The sequence below is a fragment of the Eptesicus fuscus genome, chromosome 14 (genome assembly GCF_027574615.1).
Source record: "Eptesicus fuscus isolate TK198812 chromosome 14, DD_ASM_mEF_20220401, whole genome shotgun sequence".
In the NCBI taxonomy this organism is placed as follows: Eukaryota; Metazoa; Chordata; class Mammalia; order Chiroptera; family Vespertilionidae; genus Eptesicus; species Eptesicus fuscus.
In genome coordinates, this window is record NC_072486.1 from 18,144,077 (window position 1) to 18,165,871 (window position 21,795).

A 21,795-nucleotide genomic window follows, 5' to 3' on the forward strand; every position below is an offset into this window, starting at 1 on the left:
CTTTAAAACTGATTAAAAATTAAAAATTGAACTTTATAAATATTTTGAGTGATTGTATAGAAGTTCTCCATGTTTTCTCCTTGAATTAACTTTTAAATAATTTAAGAATTTCTTTTCACCTCCTTTTACTTTTCTGGTCTTTCAGGTTATGACCTCTGAATTTGAAGAAACCCAGAAACTACTGAATATGATTAAAGAGAGTCATCTTTCCGTTTTGTATCCTGTTGTTGTTATTTCAGTAAGTGAATTAATGCAGATTTTTCTCTTCAAACATGTGCTTCTTTTTTTTTGGAATTCAACTTTTTGTCTAACACAATTCCATCAAACTGAGGAAATCCATTCAAACCCCATAGAAGAAACTCTTCTTTGTGGATTCTTGAACTTACTCTCTTACTATGAATTCTATCAACTGCTTCTCCTTATTTGGTTGAACTGACAGGTTTGGAAAACAATGTAATTCAACCTAGCAAGCAACCAATTTCATTTCTTTTTCTTTATTAAAGTCTCATAATGTATTGCTGCATTGACTAGCTGTTTGGATAACGTGAAAGAGCTTTATTTAGCATATTACCATTAGAGAAGAGATCCTAAAGTTAAAAAAAAAAAATGAGAGAAAAAACCAGATGAAAGAAAATTTACTCTTAGGTTGTTTCATCTTCTCTGTTACATGGACAGCAAAAGTAGAGTGAGCAACAGATCAAAGAGAATTCCTAGAAGAATAGCCCTTATAATTTTTGGAGAGATCTTTCTGTGGAAGACTAAAAGAATTTACTTGTGTAGCAGAGGGGGATATCAGAGAGCAAAACCAAGAAGAAAGAAAACTAGAGCCGGGCCCGCCACACTGGATGAGGAGCCAAATCTGGTCTGTAGCATTTTGATGTGGGAGGGGGTTCCCAACATGAAATTCTCCAAACAAGTGCTTAGCAATTGCCAAGTTCCTAAAGGTTAGGCCTGTTCCATAGTGTGGAAATTTAATTCTTGTTGGTAAGATCATTAATACAGAATAAAGATAATTCGCACTATAAAGACGTAACTCTAGACTAAGCTGTGCAAGTAGAAACAAATTAGCAATTGAAGGAGGTTTAGTTCACTGCCCTGTTTGTTGTATTTGGTTATTTGCCCCAAGGATAAGTTGCTTGGGTCCTGCTGATTATGGAAACCCAAGTTCCACTTGACTGATTTTAATAGATGTTTTAATTGAAGTTTTTTAAGAACATTATGAAAATGTACCCAGTGCTGGAAGGCTCCAAGGCTCTGTAGGATAGTGGTAAGTTCAGAATTCTGTGTTTGGCTCTCTGTTCTTTTCTCCACATTATAACTTGCTTAGAAATTTCATTTGGTCCATGTTCCCAGATATTATTCTGAAGAGGCAGTCCAGTGCTGTGACAAGGGCAAGGCCTGGATCTCAGAATACCTCAGTTCCCTCATTAAGTTCCTTAACTTTTATGAGGCTTACTTTCTTCACTTGAGAAATGAGGCTAATAACTCTACCTCTTAAATCTTTAAGGATTAAAATGAGTGCATGCAAAGTTTAGTTGACATCACAGTCCTGGGCCCGTGGCTGGCACACAATGTTAGCTTCATTTAATAGTCTAGCTCCTTTTATTTCCAGTTTGGATGAGATGACTCAAAGTGTGCTTGCATTGCTTTAATCTGATTCCCCAGCTTCAGTCATACATTTTTCAACATTCTATTAAGTACTTCCTTCGCTGTCTTCTCACACCTGGCATATCAGATCTATCTCCCATCCAGTTGCCTTTCTTAGTGGCAATGCCCTTGTGGCAGGCACCCAGGTGGGTGGGAATCTGTGTCACTTCTGAAATTTTGTTCCACCTTTTTCCTCTGCCTCTCTTTGTCAAACACACACGCCCAGACAGTTCTTAAACTGTTAGTTCTTCTGTTTCCTCTCTACTGTTGTATCTCAACCTCAGTCCTTTGTATTGCTTCTGTAAATATTTGAATTTAATTTTCTGTTGGCTTCTGTTGAGTTCCATTTTATGTATCCCAGTAAATGCAAGAATTTGTGTGACTACCTGGTCTTCTGTATCAAACTAAGGGAAAAGATGGACAATCCTCTATTTAGAGAGGAAATTTCTTTCAGAACTAGTGTGAATATAAGTCTGTATACTGTAAATCTGCATACTATAAACACTATAAAAGATTTACGTTAAATTGGAGAGTTGTCACTCCAATTATTATAATTAATATTTGTTCACCCGTTATTTTCTTATTGCATAGGTAGACTCAGTGTGCTGATATTAAGGTTATTATTAAAATCAACAGGAAAATGTCACTGGAATGTATCTAGAATCTATATCCTTAGGATGGAGCAAATCACTGGGAAAGTAAAGAATGGACATTTACTATAATTAGATTTCATTTCAGGTTCTGTATGGGTTTTGATTGTTACAATGTCAAATTCTCTCTGGCTTTTATGGACGTGAATTGGGTTAGGAAACAGTGTAGAAGGTTTTTCATATCTAAGATAAACTGGTGTAGGTAGAGGCTACTGCTTTAAGAACTACTTAAAGAAAGGAACAAAACTACTTGAAGAGTAGAAAAAAATAATTGGGACTTTATCCTAAAAGAACAAGTATATTTATTTAAATTATTCTATTTTATCTTCTATTTAAGAGAATTAGGTTATGTTTGCAAAAATGAAAATTTTTTTGCATAATCTTGTAGGCATTATATGATAATGTGATTTTATTCAAGTGATCATTTCTGAAAAAATATTTTGGACATATGTAGTTATATAAACATTTCCTTTATTAATACTTCGATGTTCAACATGCTCTTTTGGACTTCTAGTCTTATTTTCTTTTTATATATTTTAAGTTGTGTAATTTTGCCCAGTTCTCATTTGTTGATGGTGTTGAGTATGATTGAAGGAATTTACCAAATGTTAATTTGATCAACTTAATGACATCCTATGTCTTGGTAGATGTAACTTAATTTCACTGTAATTATATTGAATTATCAGAATTTTCCAAATTTCTGCAATCAGCTCGAGATTGACTGATAGGACTGTTGACGATTTTGGCTAAAATCCATGCCAGCATTAAAGTGGGCAGACATAGTTTGATGGGGTCACTTTATAAGTGCTCTGTTTCTCAGAGAATCTATGAGTGTCTATTTTGTATCCTATGCAGTCTTTTAACTTCAGGCCTTTGGAAATACATACTCAGATAACAAGCACACCTTGTACTAAGAGAATACACCCTACTTGAAAGAAAAACAACACTTTTTAAATTCGAGACTGATTGGCATAAAGGAATTTTAAAAATTTAGAATCCTCTCTATGTCTTTTAACAAGAACACCTTATAAACATTGAAAAACAATACTTTCTTTTGTACAGCTAAATAGTGCAGCAATTATGTTTGAGAGTCCTGTTCAGATGTGATTTCTGAAGCTGTTTAGTCTGTCCTGTTAAGTTATCATGGAGCCAAAGTCTTTATCCTGAGTTGACTGAAGTTACTCTTAGCCTTCTCTTCTTTGTGGTTACCAGGGGGTATATAGTATTGCTAACACCTTTCAGTTGGCAACTCTCAAGGGTATTATCTGGAAGCTCTTTTTGAAATCACCTGCTACAATAGCCATCAACCTGGGACATGCTCAGTTTTCTGTTTTCTACTCCTGTCATGTGTTTTGTTCACTAATTAAATAATGATGAACAGATATTTAGAAAAAATAATATATTGAATGTATCAACATAGTATAAGGTAATTTCATAAAATTTCTGATATAAAAATCACTCCAAAGAACATAGGCTTTTGTCTAAATTAAACAAAACTCAAAAGTGCCAAGAGTGAATTATAGGCTGAATTCTTGGCTTAGAATGATCTGTTATTTTGTGTGTGACAATGGATAAGAGAGTTTCAGGAGACAAAACTAACTACATCTGTTTTCTAGTCAAGATTATGAAAATACCTCCACAGGTTTAGAAAGTAAAATAGGGATTCTAATTTATTTGGATCTGGTAGGATTTTTACAAAATATCCCTTGGTACTACTGTCAGTTGAGATAATGAGCAGTATATTCTTATTTAAAGCTTATTTTTTCTCAACGAACATAGCCCAAAGTAATTGGAAACAAATCTAAATAGAAGTTCAAAATTGAAGCAAACTCTTTAATTTTACTTCATAAAGTAGTTTACCACTCTTCTACAGCAAAATAATTTTACAATAACTATTTGAACAGTTACACAAGAGTTCTTTCCTTTGACAATTTAGACAACTTTATTGGCGCTTTATGAGAGATAAGAATCTCTTCATGAATTCACTTCAGCAAAACATAAATTATCATATGGGATTTTAATGCTTTGAAAAACTTAAATAAACCTTCAAAAGTGCCTAATTTAGTTCTAGTTACTGGAAAATAGTTTATTGACATAACAGATCAGAATATATGATATTAAAATATTTCAAAATGTTTACTATTTGAACATGTCAGCAAATAAAAAAAATAGAAAATAGAAAACCATCATCCATTGACACTTGATACTTTTCACATCTGGGGGAACTGTCACAGAGATGTAAATTGTTTCCAGAAGGTTCTACAACTCACCAATGGCAAAGCCAGGAACAGAATCAATCCAATATGCAGTGTATCAAATGCACTTGTTACTTTTATGTGTTAAATAATAAGATGGAACAAGATTAAAAATATACATATACACACATATATGTATTTAATATTTCTTCCTAATAAAGAACAAATGACAATTGAAAAAACATATACATTCCTTCTTTTAAGTGCTAACGAGTTCTTACTTTAGCTTCACAGGGTATTGAGCCTTTATTAAATTTAATTTTTAAACCATGTGATTTGGACATGTATCTTTGTCAACTTTTACTTAACTCTTTGTTATGTATGTGTCCTCCTGTTAACCCTATCACCACTAGGCTAAGAAAATGTGTTATTATGGCACAAGTTCTTATAAAAAAACAAAAGAGAGCTGTTATAATTCTTACTGCCTCCATATTGGATTTATTTATATCTATATGCTTTTATATTATATTTCTATAATTAATGATACATTTATACATATATATATATTACAGAGCCCTAGTTTATTTGTATGTATTTTTGAATGGATATTTTATGTGTATTTAATAGGCAATGAATGACTCATGGAGTAAGTCCAAATACCTCTTCTACTTCCATCTCAGTCATGTTACTACTGTACCTTTATGGCTACCTTGATTTTGTCCTTCAGAAAAGTATAACTTTATTGTATGTTGAAATCTTAGGATGTTTTTACTTAAGATACATTGCAGTTTACTCTTTCATGGTTGTACGCAGCTACAGTGGCAGAAATGCAATCACTTCCACAAATTCTACAAATGTTTTCATTTGTTTTCTGCTAATATTATAAGTCTCAGGTATTTCCTGCCTAAATCAATAATAAAATCTAAAGAATTGTGCTTTAAAATGCCTTTTAACAATTTCAGTTATGAAAGGATTCATATCTAACACAAAGATGAGGAATGAAGTCATTCTTGTAGAAGGTGTTGAATAGAAAGAATTGACTGTTATTTTAAGTTTGGAGATCTTTGCTTATGACTCAATAGTCACTGGGAAGTTTGTGTTGTGGGATATAGAAATCTTCTAAGAATAATTGTGAAGCTTATGCAACTGATGATGTGTAAAGACATGATTTTCACAGGACACACACTTCTAGTATTCTCTCTGTTAGTGAATATAGGTTGTTCATTTTCAGATAGAATTATGTTCTTATGGGATGTGCAAATAAATGAATTGCAGAAGACTTTTCCTCTGTTTTATGAATAATTATCTTTCTCCATTAAGCACCAGGCTTGGGATCACTATTCATTTTCATATTTTAAATAGTTTATCAAGCTTAGTCAGATGAGCAGAATTATTTGTGAATTTATTTGCCAGGGCTGTCCTAGTAAATCAGTGCGTAAAATTTAACATGAAATGCACAGGAGGCAAAATAAATGAAACTAGCCTTCTTTGTCAGTGAGCTTACATTAATTTTAGCCCTAGAAAAGAAATTGAACAACTGGTTTGGTCACTCAGTTTTTCAAAAAATATGCCTGGGAATTCTGTTAGGTTTTTGTGTGTGTACTGGATTTTGTATTTTAAATAATGGGAACATTCTTTAGCTCAATATGTTATGCTATTTCTTTAAAAAGATAGAACCATATATTTTTTAACATCATTAACGTTTTAAAATTAAGTGTTATATGTCTATAATAATACATTCATGTAAAACATATGCTAATACAAATATGCTTTCACAGTTTTCTGGGAAGCCTGAACTGTTCTTTATTGAAAGCATAGAAAGGTGATGGAACCAGTGCAAAAAGCTCTTTGCTCCAAACATGCTTTGGCTTGAACCCCGTTTATAATAAATGTACGTGTGATACTTTTGAAAAGTATAGTATGATGAAGTTTTCCTGGCGTGAGAGGTTTTATTTTATGGTCTTTTGAAGCTTAACTTATTCTACTTAAATGCTGGGGTATTTGATTCACTGGTACCTTCCAGGGTGGGATGCAGCAAGTGTTGTGAGATGTTAGTGTCAGCATTGGAAATTCTGTTTTTTTAAAATATATTTTTATTGATTTCAGAGAGGAGGGGAGAGGGAGAGAGAGATAGAAACATCAATGATGAGAGAGAATCATTGATTGGCTGCCCCTTGCATGCCCCTTACTGGGGATCGAGCCCGCAACCCAGGCATGTGCCTTTGGCTGGAATCAAACCTGGGACCCTTCAGTCTGCAGGCCGATGCTCTATCTACTGAGCCAAACCAGCTAGGGCAGCATTGGAAATTCTTATGTGGGAATGACAGGCCAGGTTCAAGGCACCTGCATGTCTCTTCTGAATACTTTGAGTGTTATTCCCATTTCTAGGTCTTTTTAGGGAGAAGCATCCATTTCTATTTTTTTAAAGTTTCCTATGATTATGGAAATGACAGAGTACTGAGATTTTTGCTAAACCAGCAAGACTCCCAACTGTAATCTTGTGTGTTGAGCTCTTCCCGTTTGTAGGAGATGGAACTCACACTACATTTATAAATCTCAGCCCTTCCCCAACAAATGTGGCCTGCTAATGCATATTATTAGTATAATTTTGTTAGTGTTAATAACAACAGACACTTACTGAATACTTGAAATAATGAATCACCGTTCTTTTCTTTAAAATCCATGATCCCATTTAATCTTCAGAGCAATCCTGAGAGTTGGTTATCACAGATGCCATTATCTCACTGTAAGACTATGCCTCATGCTCATTTCACTTTACCACATGACGTTCATTAGGGATGTCAATACTTGCCCTTTTCAAGTAATAGAAACCACATTGTTGGAGGAGAAGAGGATTTTAAAAGTCATTTAGTAGTGTGCTCTCATTTTGCCAGAGGTAACCCGGGCCGTTTTCTTTGCCCGGATCTGAGATAACTTCTTTATACTAAGGGTTGGTGCATTTTTCTTATGAAGGCCCAGGTAGGACATATTTTAGGCTTTGTGGACCATATGTCTTTGGTGCAACTATTCTACTCTGCTGTTAGCATGCAAAAGCAGTCATGGATAAGATTTTTAAAAACTGGTGTGGTTGTGTTCCAATGAAAGTTTATTTACAAAAAGACAGGAGGCTGGATTGCACCCATGAACCGTTGTTTCCTAAACTTTGGTTTAGATTTCTTATTCCTAAATGACCTATCTGCTACAGCTAATTAGTACCGTCACCTAACATATCTGTTAGATATTTCTTTAATGGACATATACTTCCTGAGTCATCAAGTCTCATGATTTAAAGTATTGCTCATATACCAGTTTCTGTGTTTTTATCTCTAGTTTTCATCATTTCTCTAAGGCTTTACAGGAATGTTCAAGTGCTTGAAGTTTAAAATTTTTGAATTCATCTTCTTCCCTCAGGAACTCTCCCTTTCCCCAAGTCTCTGTGTTTCAATTTTGACCTCATCCTAGACACCATTACAACTTTTGCTAATTGCAAATTGATCAAGCCACGCTCCTTATTAAAATCTACAGGACAAAGCTCAGTCAGATCATAAAGGCCGGGCCTGGGCGGCTCTTGCTAATGTCACAGTCCTTACTCTCGCTGAACACTTTGCCCTCTGGTGGCTCTCATCTGATGTGGGTCCCACATGTCCCCCGTTACCTGACATATCTGTGTTTCCTCTGGTGAGTTTTTCTACCTGAAACACCATTTTTTCTAGTATTTGCTTGCCTGATTTTTGTTATCCTTAAAATGTGAGTGTTACAGTGCCAAAGTATTTCTTCTTGGCGTCCTCCCTTCATACCCCTGTGCTCAGACTCTTTCCCCCTTTCCCGACAGTGTGAGAAGGCATTCACAAATGACTATGGACTTGAACTTGCCTTGACATTCCTATTTCACCCTGTTTCAGGGCTGCCTACCACAAATAGATGCTTTGTGGCAACTTGCAGAAACGAAGGAGGATGGAAATGAGGAACTAAATAGAAATTACTTCTCAAGTAATAGCTATATTCTATTAAGGAGGATATTACTGTGCTACCTGAGGTTTTAGGACATTATTTGCTCTGTATAAATTTTAATATTATAAATTTCACTATTTTGATTTATGTTATCCTCCTTACTTTTTGGTAGTTCACTTTTTCCCCCCATTTTGCCTTTCAGAAAAAGAAATTTTGTTTCATTCAACAATTATAGTTGTCTAATTTACAGATGATCTGTTTTTAGTTTTTGTAAATCTTACCTTCACTGTTCATGTTAGAAAGTATACCTTATTGTGCCAATAAATGACTACTGTGTTCTTTAAATTCATTTTCTGTTTTTACTCTTAAATATAGGATTAAACTTTAAATGTTTCTCATTCCTAAGTGGGACAATTTTTCTCTTGTAAACTGAATTTAGGGGGTGACTTTCCAACATTTTTGGAGGAGGCATTTTTTTAAATTTCAAAATAATAAACTTTAAATGGATCACTACCATATTAATTTTGCAGTATCATATTAAGCAAGTAAAAAACTTGTATTTAGGAATATTAATTTTATCTTTTAGTTCATGTGGTAGCATTTACTTATATATTTAATTAATAAGAAATACTAGGTTATTTTGACCAAGACAAAAGTTTGAATCAAAGATTATGGAAGACAGTTGGAGGTTTCTTTTCCTAGACTATTTCTGCATTTTATTTGGATTGTGAAATATACTGATTGCCCCATTAGATACTAAAAATATTAATAGTTGAAGGTTTTTTTTTTTTTTTTCTTGCAATCTATCCTCTTCAATTAAATGGATCCAGAAGCCTGGATCCAGTAAGTAGATGTGGCCTTGTCATAAATATACTATGAAACAAAGTTATCTTCAAACTTATATGCTATGATTACAATATATCAACAGAATGTGATGTTTCACTCAGTGATCTGTGTTCCGCAGCTTACTCTTACACCATCATGAACGCATGTGCTAAACAGATGTTTCCTAACCATGCTGGCCATTCAGTTGAGCTCAGCGCTCATATGCCATGAAAGTGTATCTCATTGTTCGATTCTCTGTGGGCAGACATGCCTAGGCCTGAATTAAAAATAAAATACAGTGCATTTTCCATCTTAGGCATTGTAGTTTTCTTCTCTACAAGTTTGATTTGGGTCCTTTTTTTTTTTTTCTGTGCTCAACTTTGGAATCTATGGGATACCATTATAATTTTAATATATTTTTTAATTTGAATATCTTTTTTCAGTTTTGAGTCAGTTATAAGTGATGTATTTATTTCCTTCTTGTGGACCCTATTTTCTGCTTCTTTATAAGCCTGGGATTTTTTTTTTTTTTTTGTCTGTGTCTATTTAAGGTGTGTTAGGTGGTTTTAAGATCAACCGAAGGACTTGTACGCATGCATATAAGCATAACCAATGGATACAAGACATTCCGGGGGGGGGGGGGCAGGTGAGGGCATGTACTGGGGGGTAGGGGAGGCCGGGGGGAGGTCAATGGGGGAAAAAAAGGAGACATATGTACTACTATTTGTAATACTTCAAACAATAAAAAAATAAATTAAAAAAATTTTTCATTCAACTTGGAAATTTTCCGCCATTATTTTTTCATTATTTTTTCTGTCCTTCTCCTTACCTGAAGACTTTGATTACCTGTATATTAGGCTGTTTGAAGTTGATCCATATTTCACTGGGGCTCTGTTTATTTTTTTCTTTTATTCTTTGATTTGAGTCGTAGTCTTTATTTCCTTTTTCTCAGTTTCATTTTAAATTATTTCTGTTGCTATATTTTCAAGTTCACTAATATTTTCTGCCATGTCTAATATGCTGTTAATCCCTCCGGTGTTATTAATTTTTTAATCTCAGATCCTGTTTTTTTCACTTTACAAGTTAGGTTTAAGACTATTTACATTTTCTTTTCTCTACATAACATGCTCATTCTTTCTTGTAGATTTTTGAATACATGGAATACAGTTGTTAATGATCTTAATGTCATTTTCTATTAATTTTAATATATTTTTCACTTTTAAGTTGGTTTTGATTGATTGATGTTTGTTCAGAGAAACATTAGTAAATAAGTATAGTTATATCTTAAAAATAAGGTTAGCTAAACAAATCCAGGCTTCATATTAATCACTGGATTGCTTTTAACTTTTTATTCTGAAAAATTTTATGGAGAATACAGACGTTAATTGTATAGTATGTAATGCTTCAGCTAATTGTGACATAATATAGCAGTGACAAAGTTATCTTCTTATAGGAGAAATCACTATGTGGAGTAACTGAAAAAAAATGTTCATTTTGATTTTTTAAAACATGTTTTAAAGTAATGTTAGTTTTTCCATTGACTGTTTAAAATGTGAAGTTCTGGGTCCATTACTTCTTTGATCTTTTAAATAAGATTTGAAAAAAGTGTACACAAATGTAACATTTGTACTGATACAAAACTCATTTATTTTTAATTCTTTGGATAAATAGAAACATCTAAATCTTTTGTGTGGTTAATAATTTTATGCAAACTACATTTATTTTATTTCCTACCTTTTGTTACATGTCATTATTTTTCAGTCTACTAGTTTTGGTGGCATTTTATTCTGTTAAGATTTACAAATGGGTTGTTAAGCATTTGCTCTGAGTTTCCATGATAGCTTATAACTTAATTAGTTTCTATTCATCAGAAGTATGAGTTGAATTTCATGACGGCATTAATTTAAATTTGTTCCAAAATGCAGTGATTCAATATTGAAAGCTTGTTCTTTTTTTCTTTTTAAAAGCACAATTCATTAAATTAAAGCAATTTTCATTAATAGAACCCATGTAATTTATAAATAGTTGAAGTGAGATGAAAGTTTTTCTAATGTTTTCTAATCCTTAAGATGAACTCTTTGATCTGCTTAGTATTGGCCAGTTTCATCGGTTATTAGATTTCCCTCCTATTTCTTTTGAAAACGGCTGTTTTGAAGATGTTGGGCCCAATTCATACAATTTACTTTTCTGTACACATATGTAGATAATTTTGCAGTATCTATTGTCTGGATTCAGAGAACTTCTGTTCTATCTACTGATTCATTCTAATTCAATTATTTGATAATTACCAGAACTTTAATTTTGACTGTCCTTCCACTTTGGTGGGCATTAAACAGTGCATTATTTGAATACACATTTATGGCTCACAAATTTACTTTCTTCTTTGTCAAATAAACAAAGAGTCTCTTTTTCCTCCTAATGGAGAATCCTGACCCCATTCTCAGGCCTTCACGTGAACATGGACTCTGGAATGAGAGAAGTATTACATGTGGGGTGATGGAACATTCCTAATGTTTTAAAGAATATGTATGTGATGTTAATTATTATCTTTATTTAATGTACCTGTTCTCAGAGACAAGATAAAAAAATCACATTTTAAAGTATAAAAAATCAGTGGGAATTCCTCTGGGACCAGGGACATACTAAATGGTTGCTAGAAATAGAAAGCATGTGTACAACTGAATGGAGAAGATAGGAGGCCCACAGAATCCTTTTCCAAACTTTGTGAGTGGAAACCTGGCCCACCCACAAAGCTATGAAGCTACCCACATGTTCTATGTTTAAGCAATTTACTAGTTTATAGGAGTGAATTTGCTACCTTTAAAAAAAAATATACATTTGGGAGGGGGATAGGAAGAGATCCTTATCTTTATTTATGTATGCATGAAAAAGGACTGTTAGGAATGGCATACTAAATGGGAACAATTGTTTTTACAGTAATTTACATGTAGCCAATTAGTGAATAGTGCAGAAAGAGATCAAAGATCTCAACCCAATGAAATGTTTTGCTCTATTTCAATGGATGTAAGCCTGTCCAGCTGTAAGTTTGTTTTATTAAGGCAAAAACATTTACATTTCTCTTGAGTTATTATGATCATTTCGCAACCCTCTGCTGTAGTCCTATAAACCTGCCCGGTTTTTTAAATTAAAATTGATTGTGTTGTATCAACTGGAAGTTTTCCTGGAACTGATAAGTAGCTGCTATGTTTTAGAGGTTCAAAGTTAGTAGCGCAATGAAAAGTATATGCTCAGGTTTCATGGTTTTGGTGGTAGGAAGTACACCTGCTGGAAATTATCTTACGCTTCTCATGTCATTAGGCCTCCCCTTCTGGCAAAAGAGAACTTGGAGATGCATCCTACTTCTTCAACCTGATTATACATTTTATAAGTCAATATCCATATCTGTTTCTTTAAAACTTAATTATGTCAACTAGCACAATGTTCAGCATAGAGTAATTACTCAAGTATAGGATCTGCATTCATCTTCTGTGTCCTACTACTTCATGTCTTGAGTTTCCCTATAATTTAAGTACATTCTTGGCTTGATGGGATAACATAGGCCGTTTGTAGATGCATACATAGCTTGCCTGGAACTCACTTTCACGCACCATTTCCTTAATGGAATTCATGGACTGTGTGGTGAACAGCAATGGCCTACTGATTTTTAAAAAAGCGTTGTTACATTTTTTTCTTTCCAAGGAGCTAGTGCTTGTTGTTTCTTACCCTCTATAGCTGGAGTGAAAGTCTTCCGGTCCCTGTTTAGACATCTCATGATTTGGAGACAACTTTTAAAAACTATGGTACAATACCCTGTCTGGTGTGGCTCAGTTGGTTGGAGTGTTGTGCCCTGCGCTGAAGGGTTGTGGGCTCGATTCCCTATCAGGGCACATGCCAGGTTTCCAGCTCCATCCCCAGTTGGGAGCATGCAAGAAGCAGCCAGTGGACGTTTCCCTCTCATATCGATGTTTGTTTGTTTTTTTCACTCTCTCTCTCTTCCTTCCTCTCAAACAATCAATCAAAATTCCTTTAAAAAATGTCAAAAAAACATGGTACCATGTCCTTCAGTTCAACCTATATGTTTTTGCTACAGCACAAATCTTAGTAAGAAAAATTCATTTATATGTGATTGATAAAGAAAGGAGTTGGGTCCATATAATGTGGAAGTGGCATCAGCTCATATGCAGCTTTTCCTAGATAAGAACAGCCAGAAAAACAGCAATAGAATTTAAACCTTGGGAGGAAACGTAAAAAACCCTCCACTCAGTTGCTGCACTGGACGCAAAAAGCCTTTATACCTTTCTAATGCCGCGACCCTTTAATACAGTTCCTCATGTTGTGGTGACCCCCAACCATAAAATTATTTTCGTTGCTACTTCATCACTGTAATTTTGCTACTGTTAATGAATTGTAATGTAAATATCTGTGTTTTCCGATGGTCTTAGGCTCTACAGCAGCAGTTCTCAACCTGTGGGCCGCTGAAGTAGCAACGAAAATAATTTTATGGTTGGGGGTCACCACAACATGAGGAACTGTATTAAAGGGTCGCGGCATTAGAAAGGTTGAGAACCACAGCTTTATACCATTCAGTTTTGTTTGATTGATATATTAGTTTCTCAGAGAAATTTCGTAAAACATCCTTCTATGTTTATGTTTATGGATTTGGAAATTGTGTTTTTATAATTCAATCATTTGTATGTTTATCATTGCTAAAAAATTATTCTCTGTGTTACAGAAAGAGCATGATAAGATGTTTTGTTGTTTCATTTTTCTAAAACAGTGTATATTCATATAAATGAGCAGAGACAAAGGGAAGGGACTAGTAGGAGAGAGGGTGGAGTATACTTTAAAATTCTTCTAGTTAATAAATGTACATAAATGAACAAATTGCAATCCTTGAAAGTTTTTATAATTTGGTATTGTGAAAGAATATACATATTACTGAATGTTCATTCTATATGTGCATTTGCATTTTAAATTATTTATTTTAAGGCTGCATGTCTTTTATATTCCATAAAAGAAAAATAGTACTGTAAAACCACAATAATTTAGAGAAATGATGAAAGATCACCCTGTCCTTAAATTTTAAATTAAAAATAATGTTTAAAAAAGTTGTTGGAATAATTTCAAGAAAACATTATTTTAACACTGCTAAAAATAATTCTGTGTAAGTTTCTTTTAAATTTAAGAAATAGTTAATTATTTGATAGATATCCAATTAATTACTTTGAATTGGATTCTTCTAAAGAACTTCATGTGCTTAAGTAAGCATGCTTAAATTTTATTGATATTGTTCATTTAACATATACTAGTATTTATAAATATTTACCTCCTGCCTAGTTTCAAATTACAAATTATGATTTAAGTTGAGTGAATTGGTATAATCATATTTTTATACATTATATTATATTAGCACTTTATGTTTTTTAGCATTTTATTCTCTATGAGTGTTTACTGCATCTGTATTTATAAAAGATTATTCATTGATCATACTAAATATTTATGGCTTAGAATGCTTAACTACAAATTAACACAAATTGATAAAAATAATTATAATATTATAATTTTAGTTTCTTTAATGTTACATGTTCAAAGAAAAGTGAATAAAAAGTATTCTAATTATTGACTTTTATATTATTTTGCAGGTGCATTTTCTTGATTATAAATCAGTACATTTTGATCATAAAATGGAAAACCTAATGCAGATTAGGGAACTAGCAAAGGAAGTGAAAGAAAGAAATATTTTACTATGTGGACTTCTCATATATTACCCACAGGTAGGTAAAATGTTGTTCTCTTCAGATTGTATGTCCTATAGACTACAGATTTAGTAGTGAGAACCTGACTTTGTTAAAAGCAAAGAGATGTGTTAATAAGGAAAATATTGGCTGGAAAATTACTTCTCTCTATTCGAGGGGAAAAATCAAAACAAGTGTTTTGATTAGGAAAAAGAAAACATGAAAATTAGCAAATGTCTTACACTAGGTAACCCACATAGAATTGTCAGACATGCAAATAAAAATACAGAATGCCCAGTTAAATTTGAATTTCAGATAAATAATTTTAAGTATATTCCAAATTTGGAATTTGAAATTTGCAATCCATATTTAACTGGACTTTTTAAATTTAATTGGTAACCCTAATGTCATAATTCTTAGCCATTTGTATGATTTGGAATAATTTATTTTATGTTAAGCTGAAGATGTTGGTGAACATGTTTTTAATCACTTGAAAGCAGTGCTTGGCATTCAGATTACAAGAGGACATGCTATTTAATTACAGAAAACTCTTATCATCACTGTCTTTTAATAGCAGCAAGTTAGTTAAGGAGAAGGTAAAAGAAATTAGCATTATAAATTCTTTGTGCAGAGGAATGTTATATAAATCAAACTATTTGGAGAACCTATTAGAGAAGGTGGATTTTTCCATTTACATAGATACCTTTCATGGAATTTGAAGAATGCTCTAGAGTTTCTTAGAAGTACCACACAGTAGTCAAAGAAATGAAATAGTCAACTGCTTTTATAATGGTTTGAAATAAAAATTATTTGGTACTGACTGCCCAGGAAATGACAGGTATTTAAAGTTATATGGATGATGAATAACAGCTATTGTTGCTGAAATATTTAAGGTGCCTTTTTTAGCCTGAAGGTAACATTTCTTTTGAAGCAAGAGAATTTTCATAAATATAAGGATTATCTTTTAGTGAGTCCCTCGGTTTTCTTTTACTTTTGAGTTTGTTTCCTCTGCTTCCAAAATATGAAAGCATGACCTCCGGTTAGTCATCAAGAACAAGGCAAACTTTGCTTAGAATCATGGAACTGTAAACTGTGAGTGCTGTAGGAGCTATTGGAGTTAGGACAACCAAAGCCTAGAGGATACATAAACTTGTCCAGGGACATATAACTGTCAAGAGTTCAGGGATATTTTCTGTTCATTAGATTGTCTTTGATTGTACTGTAGATTGTTACAGTGGTAAAAATAAATCAATTCCTTCTTTTGTGCCATGCAAGGGTCATAGATGTACACCTGTGCCACACTATACAGACATAAAATAGAGTTCACTGAGGGAAATCTCAAAAGCTGAGAAATGGTAGAGTACACACAATCCCTGCGATTTCCTTCATTCTATGATTTAGGCTAAGCAAAAGGGACCATGATGCATTATAGCTGGCATTCCAGTGGTGAGTATGGTTGCCAGATAACTATAGCATTCCCAGTTGAATTTGAATTTCAGACAGTCTATAAATTTTAGTATCACTACTAGAGGTCCGGTGCATGAATTTGTGCATGGTTGGGGTCTGGTGGGCCCGCCCCGATGGGGGCCATCGAGGTTGGGCAGGTGTGGGGGAGAAGATGCAGGAGGCTGGCCGGCTGGCCCTGCCCCTGATGGGGGTGAGGGAGGCAGATCGGGGGTGGGCCAGCTGGGGGGAGGGGCTGCGGGAGGTGTGTGTGGGGGCTGTTTGGGGCCTGGATCGGGCCGGTTGGCCACTACAGTGTCCAACCGTTCTGCTGTTCTGGTAGCTGGGCTTTTATTTATATATATAATTGTTACTCTGCAATTTAAATATAACTGGACATCTTGTGTTTTTATTTGCTAAACCTAGTAATCCTTGTAGAATTTTTATTTGCAATAAAACTATTCATTTTCCCACCCCTGGCATGTTCCCACATTTGTGGAATGGAGTCAGGTGAGTATATATGTGACTCTGTACCTGTGAAGGCTACCTGTTTGGAGAGGTGGCCTTGATGGAAAGGAGGAACCTTTGCTATCTACTGCTTGGTATCTGCTTCATTGTTTTGAGCAAAGTTGGATCTGCTAAGCCAGCTCTCTGCTATGCGTCCAAAAGTGGGGAGAAGATGATCCTGCAAGGACTTCAAGATATGCCTTTGTCTTTTCTGTTTTTTGCCACTTGAGGAGCCATGAGCAGCAAAGTCTCCCAGGACACTCTGAAGGAGGCGATGCGTGAAGTTCTGCATGGGAACCAGCGCAAGCACCAGAAGTTTTTGGAGACAGTGGAGCTGCAGATCAGCTTGAAGAAATATGACCCTCAGAAGGACAAACACTTCTCGGGCACTGTCAGGCTTAAATCCACTCCAACCTCAAGTTCTCCATGTTGTTCTGGGGACCAGCAGCACTGTGATGAGGCCAAGGCTGTGAATAACCTCCCATGGACACCCAGGTGCTGAAGAAACTCAACAAGAATAAGAAACTGGTCAAGAAGCTGGCTAAGAAGCATGATGCCTTTTTGGCTTCAGAGTCTCTCATCAAGCAGATCCCAGTAAACCCGGGCCCGGGCCTGAATAAGGCTGGCACGTTCCCTTCCCGTTGACCCCCAGTGAGGACATGGTGGCCAAAGTCCACGAAGTGAAATCTATGATCCAGTTCCAGGTGAAGAGGTTGCTTTGTCTGCCAGTGGCTGTTGGCCAAGTGAAGATGACAGATGATGAGCTTGTGTACAACATCCTCATAGCTGTCCATTTCCTGGTGTCTTTGCTAAAAAAGAACTGGCAGAACGTCAGGCCTTATACATCAAGAGCACCATGGGCAAGCCCCCATGCCTGTACTAAAGCACAGCTGAGTAAACCATATTGCTGTCATTTAAAAAAAGATATATGCGTCTCATAATTTTAGGAAGCAAAGATAGCATACTTAGGTGCAGCTTACCCCTTCTTAAAAGAACAATGATGAAGATGTTTCAGATATGTGAGAAAGTTTAATATATGTTTGTCCTCAAAGATCCAGGTTGACTCTTATTAGCCCAATAAGCTGTCCTGTGCATAATTCCACCTTAAAGAGTATTTGCCAAAGATCCCCTGATGTTTAGTAGCTATGCCATTAAAAAGGGGCTATGGTTAAAAAAATGGGAAGCATCAAGGAATAGAGTTAAACAGACTTCTTTAATGAAGGCCTTCTCACAAATTCATTACATACAAATGAGTGATTCATCTATTCAAGCTGTCGGCAAACTCATTAGTCAACGGAGCCCAATATCAACAGTACAACGATTGAAATTTCTTTTGAGAGCCGAAAACCGACTTCTGCGCATGGGCCACGAAGTTTTAATCACGCGGTACGTGTGCGTCCGCACGTGGTATTTTGTGGAAGAGCCACACTCAAGGGGCCAAAGAGCCGCATGTGACTCGCGAGCCGCAGTTTGCCGACCACTGATCTATTCAAATTGGGGACAAGGGGTGTGCCATTTTCCATGTTCTCCTGTAACCCTTTAACTGTGGATAATTCATGGGATTAATGTTCCATAAAACAAACTTTGGGAAACACTCCTCACGTATATGCCCTACGTAAAGAAACCTCTACCTCCAGCCACACTCTTTTTACTAGTATACTTCCATTTAGTTATACTAATTTTTCCATTTAGTTATATCAGTATCTCTAATATTGAGTGCTTACTTAACAGGCATTCATTTAACACTAAGGATATGAAAAGATATATGGTGAATCTTCTGTTTACTGTTTAGTGAAAAGAGTGTTGGTTTGTTCTTTCCATGGTGGTGTAAGATACAACTTCTTGTAGTGTCCCTACATTAGACTTTTCCCTGAATCTAATCCATCTCTGTGGTAACCATTAAGTTGTTTACATAGTTACTGTGTGTTCTTTTAAGTCTCTGATTAATGAAGCTTTTCTAGATTTTTAGCCACTTTTCATAAGGCATAACATCAAGTGCTTCTTTGGATAGGTTTTCAGTTAATGATACTCCCTTCTTGGAAGAGAGAATATAGTGAATTGACTTCAATATCTGTGCTACACATATGGTCTTTCTGGCTTAAAGAAGACCTGCCTTGTTATGACATGATTTTTCTGATAATGTAGATGGACTTGATTTTTTGGCTGCACTTTCACTGTGTTGATGTATATGATGTTTATAGTTAAATAGAATTATGTAAGTCTATTATTTAAACACATGATGCTGTTAAGCTTTTGTTTGTGTAGAATTCTTTTATACACACACATGTATAATAAGACTTTCTGTGTTTGGTGAATTTAAACTTAGTTTTTTTCTAGTATTTCAGTCTTACTACCTTTTCTTGGTGTGAAATATAGTATATGATTAATTAGCTATAGTTTATTTCTTCATATAATTTACAAATTAGATGTCTGTATTTGTGAACACCTTTAGGGAAACATTCATTTGGAAAAGGCTAAAATAGATTCATTTTTTTAGTACCTCTAAATGTTCTACTATAATGTTTGTGATCAGTTAATGATGATTCTTTGATAATTCAATAACTGAAAAATGCATCTAATTGCTTACTATTTCAACTCAATTTCTTTATATTTTCTCTACTGACACAAGAAACTAACAAATGCTTTGCTTAACTCTAGTTGTGCTCCATATATATGCATTTTTCTAATCATAAAGATATTACTTTTTAATTTATTGAATATGTTAGTTCATTAGCCATATCAGTATAATAAAGCACTAAATAACCTTTTCCCTAAAACTCAGTTTAATATATTCTAGTGACTCAAAAAATTAAAAGTTTAAAATAAGTTCTTTGTGAGTATCTTAGACTTAAGGATCAAATGGCTGGCTTGACCATTTATATATATATAGTATAAAGTTTTCTGACTCTGTTGTTCAGTGCTCAGTTACTCAAATTGTTAATAAATCAGAAAATAATAGAAATTTATGCTCTAGACAAGGAATGCAGCATAAAGTTTACCTTGACAATTTGTTAAATGGATTTAAATCAGGTATTATCCTTCTTTCTGAAATAACCATACAGACACAACTATTAATAGTATTAAAACCAGATCTTATAGTTTAATCCATATATAGTTCCTCTTTAATATTTCTACACATAAAATATTACTCTTCATTCATCCTATTATTTTAACTTTGTTAGGCAAGTCATCGTTGAGGTCCAAGATATAAAATTATGGGTTTGGGGCACATGTTCTAATTATTTGAAAATCTATGTTTGATCATATAGCAGTGAACTCATAGAAATTTGGTATTTCTGGAATGAACTATTCAAGCCCATACCTTGAGTTCACAGTACTAATTTAATTGAATTCTAAAATATTTTTATGATGCCTTTTTTTATGGACTGTACATTTTGAAAAACAAATTTGCATATGAACTTTTATAATAATAAAATTTATAAAGTCTATAAAATTTAGAAAGTTATATAGCAGTTTTCTATGTAACTTGTGCATTTTACATGCTCAGGGCTTTAAAGATAAAAGTGAACAGGTTCATGGTTAAAGAGCTTCCCAAAATTATTATAACTTCTTATTTATTGCACTGAATCATTGTCTTCCCTTGTGATTGAAAAGCTACCTCTATGATCTTGATAAAGTGGTACACGTTTTCTAGGCCTCCAGTTTTTCATGTGAAATGCAGAAGTCAGAACTATATAAAGTCTCTGTTGAATGAGAAGGTGAAGACACAGGAGGTGTGCAGGCTGTACCAGGTGACACCATCCTCCGTCTCCCTCAGCCACGGGAAATTCTGGAGCTGAGCCTGGGTTTTCTTTTCTCTTCATATGTGACCATGAAACTTACTATACTGTTATTTCCTTATTTTATTTATTCCTTATTCATTATAGTTCAAATCTTTTATTATAGTTCACAGAGGGAATTGTTCCTCCCCCCTCCCCCCTCCCCCCGACACCCCAAAGTAGAAGACAACAAGGGGGAGTCTTTGTTCTGCTGCTGTAACATCATTCTAGAGACTGGGTGGCTCATAAACAACAGACATTTACTTCTCACAGTTCTGCAGGCTGGGGGCTGAGGTCAGGGGCTGGCGTGGTGAAGGCTCTCTTGCTGGTTGCAGAACCCCATTTTCTCATTTTATCCTCACAGGGTGGGGATAGGGTTCGGCCTGGTTGGGGTCTCTCTTCATTGAAACACTGATCCTATTTGTGAGGGCTCCACTTTCATGACCTAATCACCAACCTAAGGCCTCACTTTCTGCTACCATCCCATTGAGGGTTAGAATTTCAACAAATGAATTGGGGCGGGGGGTTGGGGACACGAACAGTCAGTCCATGACTAGGAATTGTGTCCATCAGAGAAAGGTTAGAGAAAAGAAACGTTAGCAGGGAGTGTGCACCACTGTTGTCTATCCCTTTCCCTTTTCCCCTTCCTTCTCCTTTGAATTGTCATTCCACTGGGTTGGATATAGTGGGATATAGCACTTTCGCAAACAATGTTTGGTTCAACGAGTGTTTTCACAAGAAGGGGTTATTGGAAAGGGTGCACCAATCAGCGGAACTACGAGAACCAAGCCCTGAAGAGGTCAGGGGATAAACCAGAGGAGCTCTATTACCTCTCCCTGCTCCTGAATGCCACGTTTACTTCTGCTCCTACAACTATAGTACCAGGAGGCATACAAAAAAGGGAGAGCATTGCCAAAACAGCTCTGTACTTAAAAAAAAAATAACTATTTATAAAAGATTTATAAAAATCCTTCTATACAACTCCAAACTAGGACATGGAACAATGAAATGAAGATTTTTTGGTAACAACATTCAATTAGATAAAGCTGTGTGAATTCATCTG

General features: G+C 34.8%; 1 protein-coding gene and 1 pseudogene across 1 annotated transcript in view; both read left to right on the top strand.

The window, feature by feature from the left end:
• CRPPA (CDP-L-ribitol pyrophosphorylase A) overlaps window positions 1-21,795 on the top strand; it is a 162,735-nt gene that overhangs the window by 73,544 nt on the left and 67,396 nt on the right. The window contains exons 8-9 of the mRNA XM_008148501.3: window positions 146-238; window positions 14,911-15,042. Of these exons, the coding sequence (XP_008146723.2) occupies window positions 146-238; window positions 14,911-15,042 (225 nt within the window). The remainder of the gene's footprint in view (window positions 1-145; window positions 239-14,910; window positions 15,043-21,795) is intronic.
• On the top strand, window positions 17,189-17,836 carry LOC103294027 (60S ribosomal protein L10a-like; annotated as a pseudogene).